We start from the raw sequence: 22,171 nt of genomic DNA, 5'->3' as shown, positions 1-22,171 counted from the left end.
CTTTCTCGCATCCTGCGCATCTTTGACCGTCCTGCTTTGAACTTCCTTAAGTCTCTTTGACTTATGTGGTATGGACGTATTCTCGCTTTCTAAAGTAACTTGATTGCTGTTTTGAAATCATAGTGATCGATAGAGGTAATACATTCCAGAGCTCAATTATCATGATATATATGTTTTCTTACTATTTTATAGCAAACACAAAAAAACTATCATTTGTTTAAATTACAAAGAAGGATTTGACTATCACACCATTTTTTTGTTCGCACGTTTGACTTGCGTTTGACTGCTTTGATGTGTAAAATACTTTTATATCCTCTGTTCTTATAAGTTAGGATCTGTTCACCATTTTTCGACAGATGTCACCTGTCATCATTTTGCTTACTTCACTGTCAATGTCAATAGCACATGTCGTGCAATAACAAATGCAAATTGCAAAAAATAATATTGACTCGAATTGAATTTGCTACCAAACTTGTACATTTAAGGAATATCACGTATTTTTCTATTTTATAAAACCTAAAATTTAAATATTTCTTGCAAAGTGATGTGAACATATTAAGTTAACCATGGCTACACCCGGTAAAATGAAGGTAATTTTTTTGTTTAATATCAAATTTTTTAAGCTATATTATACAACATTCCCTAATAACTTAAATTGAAATATATTATTCAGTTAAACTTATTACTACTATAAAAAATTATTGCTTATCTACAAATGTTTAAGAAAAAGAAAAAAGAAGTGGAATTTACGGCAGATAATATTGACAATACAGCTCCTGTGAAGAAAATTCTTGAAGATTTGCGTAATAAAAATATTCAAGCATATAGCTTTTTTAATTACAACATAAGGCAAAGGCTTTCAACAAAGAAAACATTACCAAACTTTCATTTCATTGTACCTGGCCATCCATTGAATGCATTCAGTGATGATTGGGATGGGCAACTGTTCACAAATTATTTTGAACAATTTCCATACAAGAGTACAAAACCTAAAATTCTCACCATGTTAAACCATTCAAATAAAACTGATCCAATAACAGAATTGATAAAAGCTAAAAATGAATGGCAGCGGCAATGGAGATATTTAAAATATTCAGCAAGTAAGTATGAGTCAAACTAAACAAATTGATTGAGAAATCGTGATCAATTTTAATTTTGCAAACTTATCAAATTTATAGTGACTATACAATATGTTCACGATTTTGGCCATGATCACTGGACAAAAAAATTAAAATGGAAAAAAATATACATAGAATATAATTAAAATAGATGTCCATGTGCATTGATGAACACCTTGGTGTTACCACTGCTTGTTAGCCCCCTTTCTTTCATAAAAAAAATGTATTTTTTGTTTCCATTTTGTTTAGAAAACCTATCAACATTCTGTTTTCAGCATTTAACAACATGTTATCAAAATACGAGGTACTAAATGATGATGTTGTGCATTGTCCTAAACACTTAATAGACATGGCAAAGCATTGGGACAGTGATCCAGATCCACATTTCGATAGTTCATACAACTGGTACTATGCAGGACATGGGAACTTACAACTCATAAGTATACAATGGAATGATTACTTGCTACATAGTGAGTTAAGTAAATTATGTAAGTATTTCATAATTTTCATTTATGGATTCATTTTCTGATTTTAAGCAAATTTCATTCAAGGTTATTTTCTTTTCAGCATTATCGGATTATAATAAAAACGATAGAGCAATCAGCAACAGCCCTGTAGCAACATTTGATTGTGGTGAAGGCATCAATATTCTAGAAACAATATGGTCTTCACAGAATTTGGTCGCTTTACGGACTAAGAATAAAGTATTTATATTAAGAATTGTTGCTGACACTGATGAAATAAAATTTGAGGAAATCAAAACCGTGCAATCAGAAATGCCCTACACAGACATATCTTTTGATGGTTACCATAAAAACATTCTATATGTAACCACTTTGGATAATAAACTTACTATTGTTAACTTGGACAGAATGAAAGGAAGAAGTGTAAAATTAGAACCCAATGTATCTTTAGAGAACAATTGGAATACTGTCCTCAGTTCCGAGAGAGGATTCTATATTCACATATCTACAAAATATATAACTGTTTATGATAAACGAGCTAATGGCATTGTCCACCAATGGGGAGACCTTAGAGATGTGACGGATGAACTTTTATGCAATGATATCACATGTGCCTTACCTACTGAGACTCCATATTTTTACATTGGTACAGATCATCACCTCTTTGTAATGGACATGAGGTATTCCAATACACAAAATCAAAAAGCCAAACCCATAAACAGATGGACCCATGGCATGCAATGTCCACCAACATATATATCCAAATGCATGTTCGGTTACAATAAAGATTTAGTTTGTCTTAGCAGTCAATGGTGTGAGGATATGTGTGTTGTACCAAATGATTACGATGGTCTAGCTAAAGAATCTGACATAATAAATGTTACAATACCATTCCGCCCTCCCAGTATAATAAGTACCTTAAAAGAGGCCCGTCAGAAATTATTATGCCATGATTTATATAATCCTATAGACATGAGACTTCATACAGCTATAACTGGAAGTTTGATTACGGAATTTGATGAAAAGTTTGATGTGTTAATGCAAAATTCTTTAGGTGATATTACATGTCATACAATCTTCCCTAACCATTTTGAAATATTTATGGAAGATGATAGTTGTCAACGTCTCGATGAATGGAGTAAATCTTACAAATTGGACAAAAAAGATTTTGTCGTGACATCCATAGTTGACATTGCAGATATCTGGAAGAATTTAAAGAAAGTTCCCGAGGGATACAAGATTTTGGATAACAGACGAGAAATGTCTAAATGCAATGAAGATGAGATTTTTGAAATCTTTGAAAACGAAGATTTGGACGAAGGACTTTTGGAATTGTGGACGAATAAACTGGAAGAAACGGTCGATCAATCTTCGTTTGCGCTTAATTTGCATTTTTCTGACAGTGATGAAGATGGCAAATGATGTAGTTAATTTGAATTGTATGGAACCTTACAGTATTATAATGAAAAATAAGACCCTTAGAAAATGCTTTATTTATGTGAACTCATTTACCTCTATCTTCATGTTTTTTAAAGTTATTTGAAATGAAAGTCCAAACTAATTCTTGTTCATAACCATATTTAAGGATGATGATGATTGCATAGTAAATAAAGATTTCATTAAGTAAATAAAACACAATTTTTTTTAAACAACTATATTACATATCTAAAATGACTAAACATCGCAGACATACGCACAGACAGACAAAATATAACTGCAATACAATCCAGGTAAATATACAAACAGACAACTTTGTGGTAATCATAACAGGTTAATTTAAATTATACACAGGTTTATGTCAAACAGGAAAAAAAAATAGTTTGTACAAAGTAATTATAGTAACAGATTAAAAAAAATGCATTTTAAACAATTGTAACTGTTTAATTATAACAAAAAATGCGACAAAATGTTTAGTTCTTTCAAATACAAAAGCTAAATGTTGTAAATTGCAGCAGCTTGTATGTTGTAAATTACTAGATGATTTCAAATTTACGAAAAATCAGTTTGAAAAGAAACATGGTGTTTGAAGATTTCAATAAAGTAAGTAACTTATGGAATAAATAATGCATTTCTAAGCCATAAGCAAGTTTTCATCTGTTATTTTCTATTTCTAGATGATTTAGTATATAGATCCTTGTGATAATATAAATTATTACGAAACAAACAAACAAAAATGAACATTTATATTGAAATTCATTACAAAGTTTTATAAAGCCAATATGTGCCTAAACCCAGATCCGTGAACATTTATGTTAAATGGTAAGTACTAAGAGTGCATAGGATGTTTTAAAATTTAATTTTAATTGGTCTTAATCAATTGAATTGAAGTATTTTGTTTTGAGTTAAATCATAAAATTAACTGGATATTATCCGACAAAAATTAAGATTTATTTAAAATACTTTTAAAATAATGTTTTGTAAATCCAACTGGTTACAGACGGGAAAAAAAGAAATTTTTAAGCTAATTGAATATGTTTGACAAACCAAATAGTTTATATTCTACATTAAAACACCAATTTATTATTTGCCTGGTTGAAATGATAAAGTTCATACGAATTACGAATTAAATAAGTTTCTTAGCAGTTAAGACAAGTATCTAACGCCTAGTGAAGCTCCGAAGCCAATTCCTCGTGAGGGGTTCTGCGTTCTTCGTCTCTCTCTCCTTTTCCTCCATCTGTTCCATTAATTTCCTCTGGTTCTCTCTGAACGCTGCGATGGGATCATCGAACTGACTGTAGTATATTAACACCTCTCTTACATCAGTCACATTTGACATTGCAATGGCTGAAAATGAGAAAAATATGAAAATATTTAAAAATAAATTACAAATCATTTAAGTAAGTAGTGGTTAGTCAAAATATAAGCATATATGGTTGTGATTTTTGACTACACAAGTAAAGGATAGTCTAAGAGTGATTTGGCTCTTAGACTACATCAATCATAAATTTCAAATATTGCTTACTTCAATTTTTTTTCTTTTTAACTTTGTACTTACTCTGTAACAAATTGGCGAGATCCAATAGGGCAGTGTCATCATCATTACCCTTCCACTTCTTCAGTATGAGGGAATTCTGAGGGTGGAATTTGATAGCTTGTTTGTTCCAATCCACTACAATCACCTACAAAACAGAAAAAATCACATTTATAATGCATCTAAAAGTAAAAATAAGTCTAAAAATAAAACCTACACTTAAATAGTAAAAATGAATCAGCAGAAATAAATAAAAATCGGTCTAGTGATAGTAACCGAAATCAATATGCAGAATTACTCGGCCTTATATTTTTAACTCTGCCTTGATATATCTGCTTTCATACCTTTGATAAGTCTCTGTTAAGTCCATCTAAGTTCTTAACATGCACGCCATCAATAAAGTGTGTAGAATCTCTGAACAGCCTGTATGAAATGTACTTGTTCTCCGGATCCAACTTGTCCAGAACAGGCCAGATCATAAAGACATTCTCCGAAGTGAATATTACAACTTCATAGTTAGAACTGGACACTGTTTGTAGGAATTGCTCAACTCCAGGACGTTTCTTAAACCTGATAAAATAGATATTGTTGTTAAAACATATGCATGTTGGAATTATGTATTTCATGAAAGTGCTGAAACACTTAAGCGAGTTCTTGAACATACTTTTTGCACTATTTTTACGAGAACAACTACGATTAATTTTTATCAGTAAATAATTCTAGTTTAAAACATTTCAAGTAAATACTCTTTGGTGTTAATATCTTGTTTGTCACTTATCAACAGTGTTAATTTTTTACGGAACACTAAGCCATAGCTTAAGATACATATATCTTAATTAAGAGACAATTAAATACAATAATTACAAAAAATATTACCTCCAGCCAGTTTGATATGACCAATCTGGGTGCATGAGAACATCAGTGAACTCTAAAACTAAAGTGTAAGTTGGCTGGTATGGTGGTGGTACGGGATCTGGTAATAATTTCTCACGGGACGGCTCTTTTATCATCTGTAACATACAATAGACTCATAAAAACCTCAACAAGATGCTGTTAAAAGAGCATTATATAATCTGTTATGTTGTTTTACATTTTCCAGATGTTAATTGTGAACCTTCTTTGTGTTTGTTTTGTATTTTGTGAACTTATTATTGCCTAATAACATGGTTAAAAACTATCATTTGATTTTATATTACTCAAACCAATGAAGTAAATATTCAAAAAGTTTCCTTTTTTCGGAGACAATTAACAGATAGATGTTTTTTTCATTAACAAAGTGGCATGTTTAAAAATGTAAAAAGTATCTATATCTTACTCTCTCATAAAATGTGAGCTCCTTCCATGTTCGTTTCAAATATTGTAATACTATTGGCAGATTTGAGAACTCATCCTCGATTATCTTCCCTTCATCATCATGTCTTGGTGCACCCATTTCCACTACCAGGCAAGTACCCATTACAGTCATAGCTCCACCAAACACTGCAAATCTAATATTGAAAAATTTTAAAACAATAATTGTGAACATTCCAAAAAAGATGAGCTGATGGTTTGTGATAACCGTAAAATTGTGATACCCATTAGCCTGTTAATGCTGGTTTTTAAAACAGGAATTACAGTACATTTTTGCAACAATGGTCCCTGAAATAAGACGAATAAACTAGATATTTACCCAATCTTCATTCGCTTCCAACTTTTCTCATTTTCCTCCGACTTTTCTTTATTTTCTTTTTCAAACTTTTCCTGCTCTTTTTTTATTTCTTGGGCATCTTCAGGCTTTAATGCTGCCTTTGGGAACAGTTTACCAATTATATCAACTTTTTCTGGCTCTGATTCATTTTTATTTTGTTGCCCTGAAGAAAAGATAAATTTAAGAGTTTAATTTTTATACCAAAGAACCATAGAACAGATATGATACTAAAAATGAAATCCAATCTGTAGACATATATAACCTGTAATATGTATAACCACAAGGCTGCAATAAGGCATTTGAGTTAGAAAAATTTACCATAAATCTTCTACTGTACAAAATTCTTCACCATGTGCAAACCCTATACTTTTCAATACAAAACATTTAGTTTGATAAGATGCTATTAAAAAAAATTAAATTTTTTAGCATGGTTGAACCGTTTTGGAAACTAAGATATCGCAATTTTTCAATATAAAACGTACAATATTGAAACATATTTTTACATATATTATTGTGTTGTGTTTAATTCATACAACTTATCGTTTTTTTAGTCGGAAAAATACTAACCTATATTTTTGTCAGAATAGTATCTCATTGAATTTGCAGTGAGGAAGCAAACATTTTGTCTTGGATAAAATGTAGAATGTAGCGCTGTAGCTCTAGAACACGTTACTCGTGTTAGGGACAGAACTTTCCTTAGTGACATTGTGATAAAAATATAAATCACATATCCCAATATGAAACAAAACAAATCTACGGTTCACTTTTCACTTCATTCCTCTAGCTGCTGTCAAAGAGTCGGACTGTCGTAGGGTTGCCATTTTGGTATGTAAATTGGAAAGAGTGGAATGGAATTAAAAAATATTACTTATAAACCCCGTTCACGGAATACTGGGAGAATAAATTGCAAGCTCGAGATTGACCATGTTTTACTAAGTAATAAATAAAAGGAGACCTGAAGGTGTGTATATTGAGAAGTTTGGAAAATGGAGCTTGAAAGAGAAGTTTATCGTGTTGCGTCTTTGCTTTGGAAGGAGAATTTAAAAGTTTTACTGTCAGATTCAGTTTCAGTTTCAGTTGTCAAACTTTATATGTCATGTCAGCTGATACACAAAACATTTATAAATAAAGCGGGAAATAATTTAAAAGGTTAATGTTTTGTTTTTATAAGATAATATGGCAACAAGAAAAGCTTCTGCTTCGGCTAAACAAAGTTCTTTAATGAATTTTGTAAAAAAGAATCAAGTCAACAATGGAGAGACCAAGAGGTACTTGCATAAGATTTTTATATTTTTCACAATTTTTAAAAGTTTACAAAATTTTTTGGTACATTAAAATACAGTTTACTCCTGATAAAAATGTAGTCATCACTAAGTATTGATTGATTTCTTAATACATAAATAACTAAGAGGGTAAATTTCTCAATGAGTTTTAGCCTATTTTATTGTTAAATGAAAATGCCCTATATTTTACTGTAGCTAATTATAATACAGTAGAAATTGTTTGGTACAGCTTTCCTCAAAACAACATTGGTTATGGTGACCAAATCTACATCCCAGCTCAATGCCATATATACAATATTTATAAACAATATAATGACAGCAATATTTATGATTCATTGTATTTCCTTTGGGATATTCCAGAGAAACAAATGAGCCGGCCTCAGAGAAGAAATCTAAGTTTGTTTGGAAATCGAAAACATCATCATCAGCTGCAACAAATGCAACTTGTTAGTATTTTTTATATAAAAAAAGTAAAGGGCACAGAAAGATGGATGGACAACAAAATGATAAGGGTTCCGTTTTTTTCCTTTCGAGATATAGAAAATCAACTAAAACTTAATCACAATTATTTGAAATAGAATAGGGACTATTTATTACTAAATTGTTTTTTTTATTGAATAGAGTGACTGAGTGGATTATTTTCATTCAAATTAATGTGCTTAATTATATAATAGCTTATAATTGATTTTTTTAAATTTATGTTACAATATGTACATTTTCCCACCAGAAAGAATGCAATTTCATAGTTTTGTATGTGTTAAACAAATGATTTAATACTCATTTACAGGGACTCCACCGTTCAAAACTAATCCTGAAAACAAAAAGCAAGATGTAAGTAAGCATCTATTCATACACATCTTATTAATATTGTAAATGCAAATGATTGGATGGATTTAATGGTATCTCCGGAACTGTTCAACGAACCTCGCTGACATTTGGCACATTTATAGAACAGTCTAGAAAGATATATGGGCTACTAAGTTTTGTGAAATTCCGCGTGGACAGAGTCGCGGTCGATAGCTAGTATGTTTCATATTCATATAGTTTATGTGTAATATTTCAGGATTCATTGACCAATGGCAGGACATCACCAAGTTTGTTAACAAAGCGCAATATAAATAATTTTGGAAGTGCACCACAAAATAAGCTAAATGAAATAGAAAAATTCGATGAAAACCAAAGCAATGATATGTTTGATGCTATGGATGTGGTAAGTTTTATTATCTTATATATAAAATTCTCGTGTCACAATTTTCGTTCCCATAATCCTCCGAAATGGCTTGACTAATTCTCATGAAATTTTCGTGAGCATATTGAGTAGGTCTGAGAATCGGCCAACATTTATTTTTAATCCCGCGCGGACGGAGTCACGGTCGACAGCTAGTTTTGATATATAATTCTATAAAAATACTATAGACGTACAATAAAATGAAAATGAGAGCTAAACTGTTAATATATTTATTTATGTGTTTTTTTATTGAGGATGCTCATTTCAACAGATATGTGTATATAAATAAGCTTTGTTAGATTCGACAACTCAAGGTCTAGCTCATTGTTATTTTACATTTTAATCACTAGATGGTGCTGTTTTCTAAAATAGAAAGTATCCTTGAAGTAACCTTCAAAGTATAAATAACACTATTATCGTTAATATAATTTATTATTAGTAATACAATTATAATTTAATTACTAAATTTATTATTTTTTTAAAAACAAAATCTTGTTTCCTTTGAATTTAATTGTATTAACGATAGATGGCGCTGTACATACATGAGTTTTCGTAAATCGCGATGTAGAGATTACCGCGATGCGAAAGACCCGAGCAGCGCGCCGCTATCAACTCATACTTACCTGGCGTAGGGGTTACCGTGATCACGAAGGCGGTTCCCCCAGGGCGAGGCCCCTCCATTGCACTGCGGTTGGGTTGACCCCTGCGATTATCCCTAATGCGGATAACTCGGACGCGTAATTTTTGGTAGTGGGGACTGCGTACGCGCCGTCCCCCCATTATATCATGTTAAAGTTAGGTTTAGTAGGGATCTCTTGAACGCCTCACTATGGCTCTTTATGAATTCTGCACAGATATAAAAATTTCATAAGATCCGTTAAAAATTCTTTCTATGGATGGACTACATTCCGCGTGTTCATATTATTATTCTTAAACAATGCAGATGAAATGACCCTTTTTCGATATATAGCATTTAACAACCATGGTTTTATCTGTTTATGACAATTTAAATATTAATAAAACTTTATTTGTTTTCAAGGATATTTCATTCACCGAAAAAACTCCATCACCGGAAAATATTAACATAGCAAAAAGGATTACACCAAACTCATCAAATAAGAAGAAAATCACAAATGAAAGAAGATTACATACACCGAAAAAGACGAGTCCAGTAAAAGATAAGGATCCGCTAAAAAACTTGAAGCTAGATAGCTCCGTATTAAGTCTGATAAAGAAAATATCATCACATCCTGCTTTAAAAAAATCCGAAAAGGTAATCCTACTAATATTATAAATACGAATGTTTGGATGGATGTTTGTTTGAAGGTATCTCCAGAACCGCTGCATGGATCTTGCTGAAATTTGGCATAGATGTTGAACATAGTCTGGAAGAAAACATAAGCTACTAATTGTGTTTTTTTTTTAATTCTTTGAGGACGTAGTCAGGAGCGACAGCTAGTCGCCAATAAATGTCAGTAAACTCAGAACAATTAGTAATCCGGTCTTAAGCTTATTTGTATCAAAAGACCAGTTAGAAGTATTATCATCAGCTCACTATACGTCCCCACCGAGGGGCTCGGAGCCTACACTAAGCTAGGGGTGACTAGGTCATAATCAACCACACTGACCAAGTGCGGGTTGACTTCACACATATCTTTGAATTACTTCTCAGATATGTGCAGGTTGCATCACGATGTTTTCCTTCACCGTAAGAACGTCGGATAAATGTACATATGTAAATCGGAAATCGAAAAACACATTGGTACATGGCGAGATTCGAATCCAAGACCTGCAGATTGCAAGTCAAGTGCTTGACCACTGAGCCACCGATGCTGTTAGAGAAGTTTACAAGTTTACTATATGTGTAACTTATGATTTTTTATATTTAACATAAATAATAATAAATATTTTATACATTTTCAGGATGAAAACTGTGATATTAATAACGATTTAGATGATTGTAAATCAATGTACATAGAATTATTAGAAAAAATAAGTAGCGCATTTGATAGAATACCGATTTGTATAAAAGAAAAATTTCCAGGATACGATTCAAAAGTTTATACAGAAATGAAACATATAAGTGCTAAATTAAAATGTATTATTAATAAAAAATCACGTATAAAAACATCACAAGATAATACTGAATCACATGTTAGTGATGAAGATACAGACGATGATTTTGATTTGGTATCAAGTAAATTAATTAATAAAAAAAAATCAAACATAAAACCTGAAACATCAACCCCTGATATATTTAATAATACCAATAATAAACAAAATAAAACTATTTATTCAGAAATTATAGCTAAAAAAGCTTTATCTTTTGATGCAGCGTCACCGATACCTAATAATCTAGATTCTAGTATGCAATCAGACTTAGACAGTACTAATACAGATAGTGTTAACAAAAGTAAAGGTAAATTCGTATTTAAAAGACCGTCTAAAATGAACGACGAAGTTAAACCTATAAAAGATGTACCATCTAATACGTTAGAAAGATTAAAGAATGCTGCAGAAAATCTTAAACCATTAACTGAAATAAAACCGATAAAATTTGTGCCGATAGAAAATAGTTCAGTTAAATTTCAAGCTCATATAAATAGCTCTTTGGAATTTGATGAATCAGACGTAAAAGATAATGACGTAATCGATGACGTAGATTACGAAATACCTATAGATATGGACGATGAAACAGACATACAAGAAAGTTCTACAACTGTTATAGATGTAAGTGATTCAGTGCCAAATAGTGGAACTGTTAATATTAATAATAAAGACATACCTATAGATGAAGATGGATGGCCAGAATATAGAGTAGAAGATTTCGAAGACGATGTACCAATTGAAAGAGACGTAATAGATTTGATGGAACAATCAGTTGTTAAGGAGACAAAATACGAAGGGATGGGTGATTTTCATGCAGGAACACAAAATGATGGAATCACAGGTATTAGAAAATATATTATTGTTTTTCAATTTCATGTTTAAAATTATAATATTATATATATTTTTTTTCTTTCGGGACTAAATGTAAAATGGAATTGATTCGTGTGAAGAATTTTTTTAAGGGAAAAAAAATCTTTTTTTTCACTGAAAAAAATTAAAAAAAACATTTTTTTTCGTAAAATAATTTACAAAAAAAATCTTCGTTTTTCACTGAAAATTTTTACAAAAATTTTTTTTTTCACTGAAAAATTTTTTTTTTTGTAAATCGCTTTTTGACCTATAATTTAAACATTACCAAAAATATTGTATTGTACGTCTTCTAGATAGTTCTATGGAAAGTAGATAAATAGTATTATGTTTGTATTGTAGGTGAATTTGACGGCTCAGACTACCCTCACTCTGTACCTATGATGGAGATGTTCAGAGAGAAGTTCGGTCTGAAGTCCTTCAGGCCCAACCAGCTGCAGGTCATCAACGCCACACTGCTCGGACACGATTGCTTCGTGCTTATGCCCACAGGCGGCGGTGAGTTATACAACATACTAGCTCTCGCCCGTGACTCTGTCCGCGTCAAATAAATAAATTAGTAGCCTATGTGTTCTTCTAGAAAATGCTCTAAATCTATTCCAAATTTCAGAGAGATTTATGCAGTTGTTTTGAAAATACCTTCAAACAAACATCCATCCATTAATGGATCCATCCATCCATCTAAACATTCGCATTTATAATATTAGATAAGTAGTAAGATTTTAATTACAATTTGGTTAATCGCAATCGTATGTTATTTATCATAGCTATGTAAACAGCTAGAAAAAGGAATATTTTTAACTTTGAAAATAAATTGCCTTCTAAAAACAAATATTTAAGCTAATTAGACAACAAACGTGTTACCGCGTTCAGTTTTAGTTGCGTGTAAAGAACGAACGAATCATTTACATTGTTTGGTTTGGTTTTGTATGACTGTGTATGTTAGTCATACAATAATGTATGTATCAGGTAAGTCGCTGTGTTACCAGCTGCCGGCAATACTGAGCCCGGGCGTGACAATAGTCGTGTCTCCACTCAAGTCTCTCATACTCGACCAGGTCAACAAGCTGCTCTCACTAGATGTGAGTATATGAACACAATACTAAGGCCTTACGTTCACAAGCCAACGAAAATCTTCGATACCAGGCAATTTTAGTCGCTAAGAGTCTTAACCCTTAAGTCGACAAAATTTTTGGTAGCAAAAAAACAGTTTTTTAGTAAAGTCATACTTACGTCATTTTCTCTAACCTAGTTCAGTAGATTTTTTTTAATTAGTTGTTCGTCACACTGGACACCATCGTATTAAGGGTTAAAAAATATATTATAGAGGTTCGTATACAGTGCACGTCGCCGACATTTTTATCTGTCATCGTCGTGAGAAAAGTCGCTGCAATTTTCAAGATGGTGCAGCAAATCTATACACTTGACAAGTAGTCGCTACGTCTATCAATTGAATAGACGATTCGCGTCAACGATTCATCTTTGTGTGTATGAAGAAACGTGATTCTCGCGATGTAATCATACAATAGGAGTTTCAATTAACCTCGCCATGTCTACGTGTAAGGGTACTGAATGATCGAAAGAATGACTGAATGAATGACCAAATGAATGAGTGAATGTGTGAATGAGTGAATGATGAACGCGTTGTAGATCCCGGCGGCGCACATGTCCGGGGACGTGTCGCTGGCGGCGTGCGACGACATCTACCACAAGCTGTCGCTGCGCGAGCCGCCGCTCAAGCTGCTGTACGTGACGCCGGAGAAGATCAGCAACTCGCCCAAGTTCCAGGCCATGCTCGACACATTGTACGCCCGGGGAAAGATAGCAAGGTATGTTTACAACTATATTTCTACTATGCATTTATATTTATAGTGCCATCTAAACGACGAACTTAAAACTTTACGAGTTTGTCAGATTATTATTAAATCTCGGGGGCCTGCAACTTCATCAGCGCAGGATTCAAAATAAAATAGCCTATAACATGCTCCCGTACATAAGCAATCTTCACGTCCAAGTCCCATCAAAATCGGTCCGTCTGTTCCGGAAATTACCCGGAACAAACGCAGACAGACTAAAATTTTATAAATTAGTTTTGTCGAAACTACATACATGCTACTTTATGACATATGAATACATGTTGTGTAAAGAATATATGGTGTAAGACGAACGTTGCCAAAAAGTGCAAGTGGTGTCAGGTTCCTAACTTCGTTTTCCAGGTTCGTTATCGACGAGGCTCATTGCGTGTCTCAATGGGGGCACGACTTCCGACCTGACTACAAGCGGCTCTTCATCCTGAGGGAGCGGTACCCCACCACCAACATGATGGCTCTCACCGCCACCGCCACCCCGCGCGTCAGGATGGACATCCTGCACCAGCTGAAAGTCACCGCTTGCAAGTGGTTCCTTTGCAGCTTCAACAGGCCGAACCTCGCCTACAGGATTCTGGAGAAACGACCCAAACTTGTCAATCAGGATATTGCCAATATTATCAAGGAGAAATTCTTTAGGTATACCTTCTTTCCAGACAAACTCTTAACCATATTTTGCACATTACCCAAAAATTTCGAAAATTCTAACTTATTCCACTTATATTATTACGACTCCGTCCGCACTGAATTTAAAAAAAAACCATAGGTCGCAGGGTAATGTTATATAGCCTAAAGCCTTCCTTTATAAATGGACTATCCAACAAAAAAAATATTTTTTCAAATCGAACCAGTACTTGGATTAGTGCGTTTAAACAAACAAACTCTTTCGCTTTATAACATTATTATAGTATAGATTTCTTCATATAATTTACATTAAAAAATCGTAATAGCTGCCATGTATGGAATTTGACGTTTCTCTAGTTATTTTGGTATCGGATTATTTAGTTTGTTGGTGTGAATATTGTATTTGTATCGTAAGATATTTGTTTTTGAACAACAATGTATAGAGACTCGGGCATAGTGTACTGCTTGTCGCGCAAGGAGTGCGAGCTGGTGACGTCAGAGCTGCGCAAGGCGGGCATACAGGCGGCCGCGTACCACGCCGGACTCGCGGACAAGAAGCGCGAGACTGTGCAGGCCAGCTGGGTCGCTGACAAGTACAAAGTTGTATGTATACACTTATATGTATTACATTCAATAAATCAATTTAATAAAGTCATACAAAATTTACTTATAAAACATATAATGCCTAGTAACATATAATGCCTAGTCCGCTAGGAAAATATGTTTACCTATGTACATATTTCCAGTCGTAATCCAGCAATGGACTTCGCTGGACTGGAATAGTGTAAAATGTACAGATCTGCGCGACGATCGCGTTCGGTATGGGCGTGGACAAGGCGGACGTGCGCTTCGTGATACACCACAGCCTGCCCAAGTCAGTGGAGGGGTACTACCAGGAGGCGGGACGCGCCGGCAGGGACGGAGACCTCGCCACCTGCCTCATGTACTACTCCTACAGCGACGTCATGAGGTACAGGCGGCTGCTCGACTGTGAGTATACACTACATTCGCGTAAATTAAAAAAAAATAGTAACAAATATGACCTAGCTGTCGCCCGCGATTCCGTCCGCGCGAAATTAAAAAAAACAGTAGTAAGAAATAAGTAGCCTATGTGTTCTACCTGACTATGTTCTCCATCCATTTATACAAGATCCATTCCACCGTTCTGTAGATACCTTCAAACAAACATCCATCCAAACGTCCATCCAAACATTCGCGTTCATAGTATTAGTAAGATGTCACTCAGAGTGTAGCTTCAAAACAATGAAAGAATTTTTCAAATCGATGTGAACAAACATACTAATATTAATGTATAGTGTACTTCATTTTATACACTGTGTTACTGAATTTAGTGCATTTTGTAAACAGAAGTTAATCAACACTAAAGGTACACTTAAAGAGTGTGAGTGATTTTGTCAGTGGAGCGCAACGCGAGTGCGGAGTCAAAGCGCGTGCACGTAGAGAACTTGCTGCGTATGGTGGAGGTGTGCGAGAGTGTGACAGAGTGCCGGCGTGCTCAGGTCCTCTCATACCTCGGGGAGAGGTTCAACAAGGAGGAGTGCGCGAAGGATCCTCTCACAGCTTGCGACAACTGTCTCAGCGCACGCTCTTACACGGTCAGTTTGTGTACTGTGTACTAAATTTTGTGTAATTTGTACTACCTTTTGTGTAATTTACATTATTTTAGTGTAATATCTACTGAGTTTTGAACAATTTATATGTGACACTAGATGTCGCTCGCGACACCGTCCGCACGAACCTAAAATACTTAATCAGTAGCCTGTGTTCTTCCAGACTTTTACATCTAGGCTAAATTTCAGCAAGATCCACGCAGCAGTTTTGGAGATGACCTCCAACAAACATCCATCCATGTAAACATTCGCATTTATAATATTAGTAAGATTTACAATATTGATATAAACATTTTTGTGTACTGTTTAATCTGTGGTGGAATTAGGAGTATGTTTGTTTGTTTGTTGTCTAGCCGGTGGACGTGACGGAGGAGTGCAAGGTGATAGTGCGCAGTGTGCGTCAGCTGAGCAGCAACAGGACGAGGTTCACGCTGCTGCAGCTGGCCGACGTGCTGCGCGGCTCCAACCAGCAGCGGCTGGCGGAACTGCGCGACACTCCGCTGCACGGCAGGTAACAACTACACCTACATCATCACCTAACTTACACGTGACTAAGTGTTAAGTGTGAGAACTACACTAGCTAGCTTCAGTGGGTGAAACAAAGAAATAGTAAATGACAGGTCTTCAAGAATACCAATCAGAACACTTTCAATATTATTTATTAATAAGCAAAATCCTTCTTCTTCGGTGAAGGAAAACATCGCGATGCAACCTGCACATATCTGAGAAGAAATCCAAAGATATGTTTAAAGTCAACCCGCATTTGGCCAGCGTGATTGACTATGGCCTAATCACCCTTAACTTAGGACAGGCTCCGAGCCCCTCGGTGGGGATGTATAGTGAGCTGATGATGAAGCAAAATCCTATCTTTCTTTGTTCGTAAAAAACTGTAATAATGATATGTCTTGCCTTCGAATTTAGAGGATTAAGAAGAAATAAATTAGTGAGTGAGTGAGTTTCTGTCATATGTTCTGTCAGTTTACAAAGTGTCGAGGTGTATAATATGAGATGTGTTGTATGATGATGAGATGCAAGTCGTGGGAGCGCGGCGCGGCGCAGCGTCTGCTGCGTCAGCTGGTGGTGCGCGGCGCGCTGGCTGAGCGCCTCGTCGTCAACAACGACATCGCCACCGCGTACCTGCAGCTCGGACCTAACGTCGACAAGTCTGTACATCTACGTCATTACACAATTACACAATAATACACACATTTCAAATTAAAAAAAAAGCTCAGAAGCCGGAATACACACAACGCTATGGAAAGAATAATTTTTACTATAAAATTGTGTTAACTATCCTTAAAAAATTACTTTCTCTGAAATTTTTTGTATATCTATTATATATTTAGTGTCACTGTCACTCTTGCTTATGCTGAGATATACATAGAGCAAAAGGAAAATTTTCTCTCCATTTACTAGTATAAAAAATTTGAATTTCTTCGATTAAAACTGTATATTATTACAGACTGATGTCAGGCGGGTTACGTGTGGTGTTCCCCATGAAGACGGAGCGCAAGACGAGCCTGACAGCGCCTGTAGCCAGCACCGCGACCTCACACACCACTCACATCAGCGCACTCATCAAACGCATCGAGGAGCGATGTTATGCTGACCTCGTGGAGGCTTGCAGGTCATTACTAACGAGATAAACTTGTTAAGTGCTCTAAACTGTGTGTCAAAAAGTTTCATCCGGCTCGAAGGATCATACTGTACATCCGGCTTCGAAGGACCACATTTTGGTTCGCTGACTTTTAGAAAGACAACAATGGATAATAATAGAGGTGTTTTGGTAATCATTTCGTATTAATTATTCTACGTTTTTTTTATTTTAATCTTAAACTTGTTCCATTCTGTGGGTCTAAGACAAATATTAGTGACAATCGATTTCAAATCGTTATCGTGAATTATATCAAAATTACTATGAAATTTTTGATAAACTTCACGTCGCATACATAAATATTGATACAAATTTGGTTAACGACAATATAATGTTACAGTAAATATGTAATACGTGGATATTTTAGTAAGGCTAGTGTTGCGCCAGTACACCGGCACAGTGTCGGATTTAGTTCCTAACAATGTGTGTGTATGTGTGTATGTGTGTATGTGTGTATGTGTGTGCAGGGAGATGGGTGCAGCTCGCGGCGTGTCGCTGGCGGCGGTGTTCCCGCAGGCAGCACTGCGCGCCATGTCGGTGCGGCTGCCGGAGAGCGCGGCGCACATGCAGGCACTGCCGCACGTCACACGCGCTAACTACGACAAGTACGGCGCACGACTCCTCACCATCACCACCGCCTACTCGCACGAGAAGATGGGTGGGTACACCATTTATACGCCTTTAACACGTTAGCTGTCAGAATGATTTTTCGATAAACCAAAAAAATTTTTTTTTATTAATTTTATCCAAAACCATTTCAATGGGGCCTTGCGGGACACGCTGTATAAAACAATTCAATTAAAAAGTCACAGCGAGGTGTTGAATGGAAGTATGGCTTGTCGGACACATAGTCCGACACGGCCTGATTGTAACATTAGCTTGTCGGACATATAGTCCGACATGGCAGCTAACGTGTTAACTATTTACTAACGTGGTTTTATGTGATAAGTAAATAAGACATAAACATCTAAATTGTATTTATATAAAGCGGATCACCTGCAGTCAAACTGCATAAGCATACGGGGCATGGTTTAAATGAAAGTGTTAACTTAACGTAAAAAAAATTGACTTGAGGTTTTCAAATTATTTTTTTCTCGCTGACTATTTTTATAATTTCATTGTTTACGGTGTTGTTCAAATTTAAATTATTCAAACTTTCGTGAGACATTATACTAAACTGATATGTAAACACGGCTAAACACTCAAATATATTCGTCCGGTGGCGGCACCGACTAGTTTCGAGCCCATCGGGGGCCCTTCATCAGGATGCGTGGTACTGGTATTATTTCGCGGACGCGGCCCTCAGCTCACTGAGTAAACGGAACGAATATACGTGAGTGTTTATATATCAGTTTTGTTTAAATTTGTATAGGTTAATTTTGTATTTTCTGTCATCATAGACCCGTAGTAAGATCTCTCTTGGACCTCAGGGTGTCAATCGAGATAATCTTTGGAATAGATTTATAAAAGTTACACGAGTTTTAAATAGATGGCGTTGTAATTTGTTACACGATATTTCTAAAAATTTTAAAACATGTCTGTTTCCAGGTCTTTTAATGCAATACCAGGACGAGTTGGAGGCTGAGGAGAAGAAGGAGGAGGAAGAGTTCAAGAGCACTGAGTCTGGTTCGGAGGTGGATTGGGGCAGTGAGGCGTGCGCTGCATTAAGGGAGTCCGGTACACCTGCACGACGTCGCACACCACGCGGCAGACATCAGCGCACGCGGGGAGGTGTCAGGAAGAGGTCACTATCACATCCTTTTATTATTAAAACACAATCAATATGTAGTACAAGCATCAGGGTAAGCTTAGTCGACCGTCCAGAGAAAAGACAAGGGCTCCACGAGTCTGCCAATAATAAGTCTTGCGTAACAATGTTAAGTCAAAGGTAGGCAACGCATATGCAATTGCGTATGTCTATGGGCAACGGTAACTTCGCTATTTCAGCGATTTCAGGTTGCCGCTCGCTTGTTTGCCACCTTATGATATAAAAAAAGTCTCAAAGGCGTAGTAAAAGAGGGGAAGTCGTGGAAATCTCACCCAGAGCGCTTGAAGCGCTGAAACCAGCACCAATAGTTTTACTAATATTATAAATGCGAATGTTTAGATGTATGGATGTTTGTTAGAAGGAATCTCCAATGACATAGACGTAGAACATAGTCTGGAAGAACATTAAGTTTTTAATTCCGTGCAGACGGAATCGCGAGCGGCAGCTATACAATAATAAAAATGTTTTCATGGTAGATACAAGAGCAAGCGCTCGTCGCCCGGCAAGAGGAAGGCGGTGCGGGGAGCGTACGCCGCACGTGGAGCTTCCGCCGCTGCTGGTCTGTTTACACATATCTATTATGTTACATTATATTACTATTTATTTATCAAACATACATACATACAAACATATAATATATTTTTATGCATAATGACCAAGAAGGTTAATTTCTATATAAATTCGTACACTGAACATTTATATCAAAAATGTGTCAAACAAACATGCTTATATTATTATAACTATAGTAATAATTTATAATATTAATAACAAAAAAAGGTAAAATATATTTTTTTTGTTTTTTTTTATTAGAGAATTTATAACCTATGTTTTTTTAAATGCTGTTTTTTTCGTAGGTGGCAGTAGACTTGGCAGTATGCCTGTACCTCGCAGCAACACCGCGGTGTCACTCAACACCCGCCCTGGGGTCTTCAAGACCTCCAAACTTAACCTCATATGACCCACCAAACATAATATTCATAAAGTTTTGTTATTTTTTTATAAAATGTACTAAGATATGTTATCTCGATAGACTGATGACGCTATTTTAAATTAAAAAATAAAATTATAAGATTTAACAAGAACACAGTGTAAAATTAAATAGATTTTTTTTTATTTTTAATACATTTTCTCTGACATTATTATTATAAGTTGTGATATATAAAATAAAAAAGCATTGCACATTTCACAAGAATTTAACAACTGAATTGTTCTAGCTAGTTCTCTCTTTCACACTTGTACTTTACTGATGCATTCGTCTCTCTCACTCCGCGTACCGCGTGTGACGTACCACGTTATTAATATAAAAGTTAAAAGCATGACATAAAAATTTGTATATTTTAAATGAATTCGAATAACTTTTGTAATTTAATAAATTGTTGCATTTGTATATATCTTTTTATTATTCCTAAATATGATAAAAATGACAATTTTTCCTTCAACGTATTCACAAAGATCGGAGTGAAAAAGCAGACTTTTATTGCAAATGAAAATGAACTTTATGGAATTAGTATAAGGTTTAATTTTACTATTCAAATCTTTTTTACGTTCACTCTTGAAAAGAAAAGACGTGCAAAGCAAAATTAAAACTTATTTCAATTGTGTAAAGCACAATTTTGCATATGTGTAAATGTACCTTAAGACATGTTCTTAAAAGATGCAAGGAATTGGTATTTGATATACATTCAATAAAACAATTGCTCAGTAGCGGTGTAGAGGGAAGAAATAAAAGAACCCAGTTCATTTAATTGAGATGTATAATAATCTTCATAGCAGCGCCTGTCTTGGCGAGTAAGATGGCTTCCTCGGTCTTCTCCATCGGGTAGTGGTGAGTGATGAAGGGCTTCAGGTCTATAGCGCCACTGGACACTGCAGCTATCGCTGGACCGTAACTGTGGAAAATGTTTTATACTTATTAAACACAATCGAAATTAAATAAGCGAGTGTCCAAGTGATGTTTTTCTCTATTATATGGGTGTCGCTTTAATCCAAGCTTCTTGCATATGGACTTTCTTTTTCAAAGGTTTCTCGCATATCCAGATTCAACTCGAGGCCGAACCATCCTGTTCTCTGAACTCTTTTGTTGTGTACGCTAATAGTTTTTTTTTTAAATTATATTAAAAAACTTAATTACCTCTAGTACTAATGTAATACTCGAGAATTAATAGGTCGATAAGTTTTAGTGTAGACTTATTTATTTAATCAACACTAAAGCTTCACTTAAGTACTCTGGTGGGTAAAACAATACATACGTGTTAAGTATCCTGTTGGATCCCTTTACGTCTATCTCGCGGAGCACGGTGCCCGACAGCGGGACCTCCACTGTTGTATCACCCACACCCACTATTAGTACGGTACCGCCCTTTTTTGTCACCTGACATTATAGAAAAATGTAGTTTTAGACATAATGTCTAAAATTTTTGACAATAATGTCATAATAATGTCTAAATTTTACGAATAACTTATCAATTAGAGAAAATGGCGCGCTTTTGTTACCAAGTCAAGTGTCAGATTGATTAGTGAGGGGACATAAACGTTGACATTTTAATAAGGCTAGTGTTGCGCCGATACACTGGCACAGTATCGGATTTTCTTCCTAACAGTTGGTACAAGAATTATTTATTTCAACTGCTTGTGAATTGTGTGTACAAGTGTTTTAAAATTTCTTTTATGACAGAAAAACTTACTTGCCGAATTTGTTGGCTAGTGACAATAGAAATTAGGAATCTTTTCATCTCTTTATAATGAAAAATATTTACTTTAAAGAATCGTTGTTCATATAAATAGCATAATATTTTAAATTACTTTAACATTTTAAATTTCATTTGCGTAGTTAAATTCATTTATCTACATACTAAATGATTTGAGATAACGAAATGTTAGGTGTAGCGGGGTGAGGCGG

General features: G+C 34.9%; 4 protein-coding genes across 4 annotated transcripts in view; 2 read left to right on the top strand and 2 right to left on the bottom strand.

The window, feature by feature from the left end:
* The first annotated feature begins 393 nt into the window (after window positions 1-393).
* Window positions 394-3,165, top strand: TAF1C-like (TATA box-binding protein-associated factor RNA polymerase I subunit C-like). The gene is made up of 4 exons (XM_013314530.1): window positions 394-590; window positions 725-1,100; window positions 1,394-1,606; window positions 1,686-3,165. Exons 1-4 carry the CDS (start codon window positions 567-569, stop codon window positions 3,002-3,004), a joined length of 1,932 nt encoding a protein of 643 aa, XP_013169984.1. The 5' UTR covers window positions 394-566; the 3' UTR covers window positions 3,005-3,165.
* Window positions 3,166-3,990: 825 nt separating this feature from the next.
* On the bottom strand, window positions 3,991-7,049 carry LOC106119496 (mitochondrial import inner membrane translocase subunit TIM50-C). The gene is made up of 7 exons (XM_013314529.1): window positions 6,808-7,049; window positions 6,223-6,403; window positions 5,869-6,040; window positions 5,430-5,563; window positions 4,898-5,123; window positions 4,578-4,701; window positions 3,991-4,366 (listed from the first exon to the last, which is right to left on the bottom strand). The coding sequence occupies exons 1-7, from the start codon at window positions 6,944-6,946 to the stop codon at window positions 4,179-4,181; spliced, it is 1,164 nt and encodes a 387-aa protein (XP_013169983.1). The 5' UTR covers window positions 6,947-7,049; the 3' UTR covers window positions 3,991-4,178.
* A 276-nt stretch (window positions 7,050-7,325) lies between these two features.
* On the top strand, window positions 7,326-20,626 carry Blm (Bloom syndrome helicase). Its single transcript, XM_013314545.1, has 20 exons — window positions 7,326-7,508; window positions 7,884-7,969; window positions 8,311-8,354; window positions 8,587-8,733; window positions 9,791-10,024; window positions 10,675-11,701; window positions 12,070-12,225; window positions 12,697-12,809; window positions 13,378-13,556; window positions 13,944-14,234; window positions 14,663-14,822; window positions 15,017-15,209; window positions 15,639-15,835; window positions 16,204-16,361; window positions 16,879-17,013; window positions 17,313-17,477; window positions 17,972-18,162; window positions 19,053-19,248; window positions 19,749-19,831; window positions 20,127-20,626. Exons 1-20 carry the CDS (start codon window positions 7,417-7,419, stop codon window positions 20,228-20,230), a joined length of 3,951 nt encoding a protein of 1,316 aa, XP_013169999.1. The 5' UTR covers window positions 7,326-7,416; the 3' UTR covers window positions 20,231-20,626.
* Window positions 20,627-21,008: 382 nt separating this feature from the next.
* LOC106119551 (sorbitol dehydrogenase) overlaps window positions 21,009-22,171 on the bottom strand; it is a 3,254-nt gene continuing 2,091 nt past the window's right edge. The window contains exons 7-8 of the mRNA XM_013314597.1: window positions 21,522-21,643; window positions 21,009-21,161 (exon numbers count right to left, since the gene is read on the bottom strand). Of these exons, the coding sequence (XP_013170051.1) occupies window positions 21,014-21,161; window positions 21,522-21,643 (270 nt within the window). The 3' untranslated portion in view covers window positions 21,009-21,013. The remainder of the gene's footprint in view (window positions 21,162-21,521; window positions 21,644-22,171) is intronic.

The sequence above is a fragment of the Papilio xuthus genome, unplaced genomic scaffold (assembly GCF_000836235.2).
Source record: "Papilio xuthus unplaced genomic scaffold, Pxut_1.1 DF827461.1, whole genome shotgun sequence".
Lineage (NCBI taxonomy): Eukaryota > Metazoa > Arthropoda > Insecta > Lepidoptera > Papilionidae > Papilio > Papilio xuthus.
The sequence above is the reverse complement of the archived record's forward strand: the minus strand, read 5'-3'. Positions and strand labels throughout refer to the sequence as shown.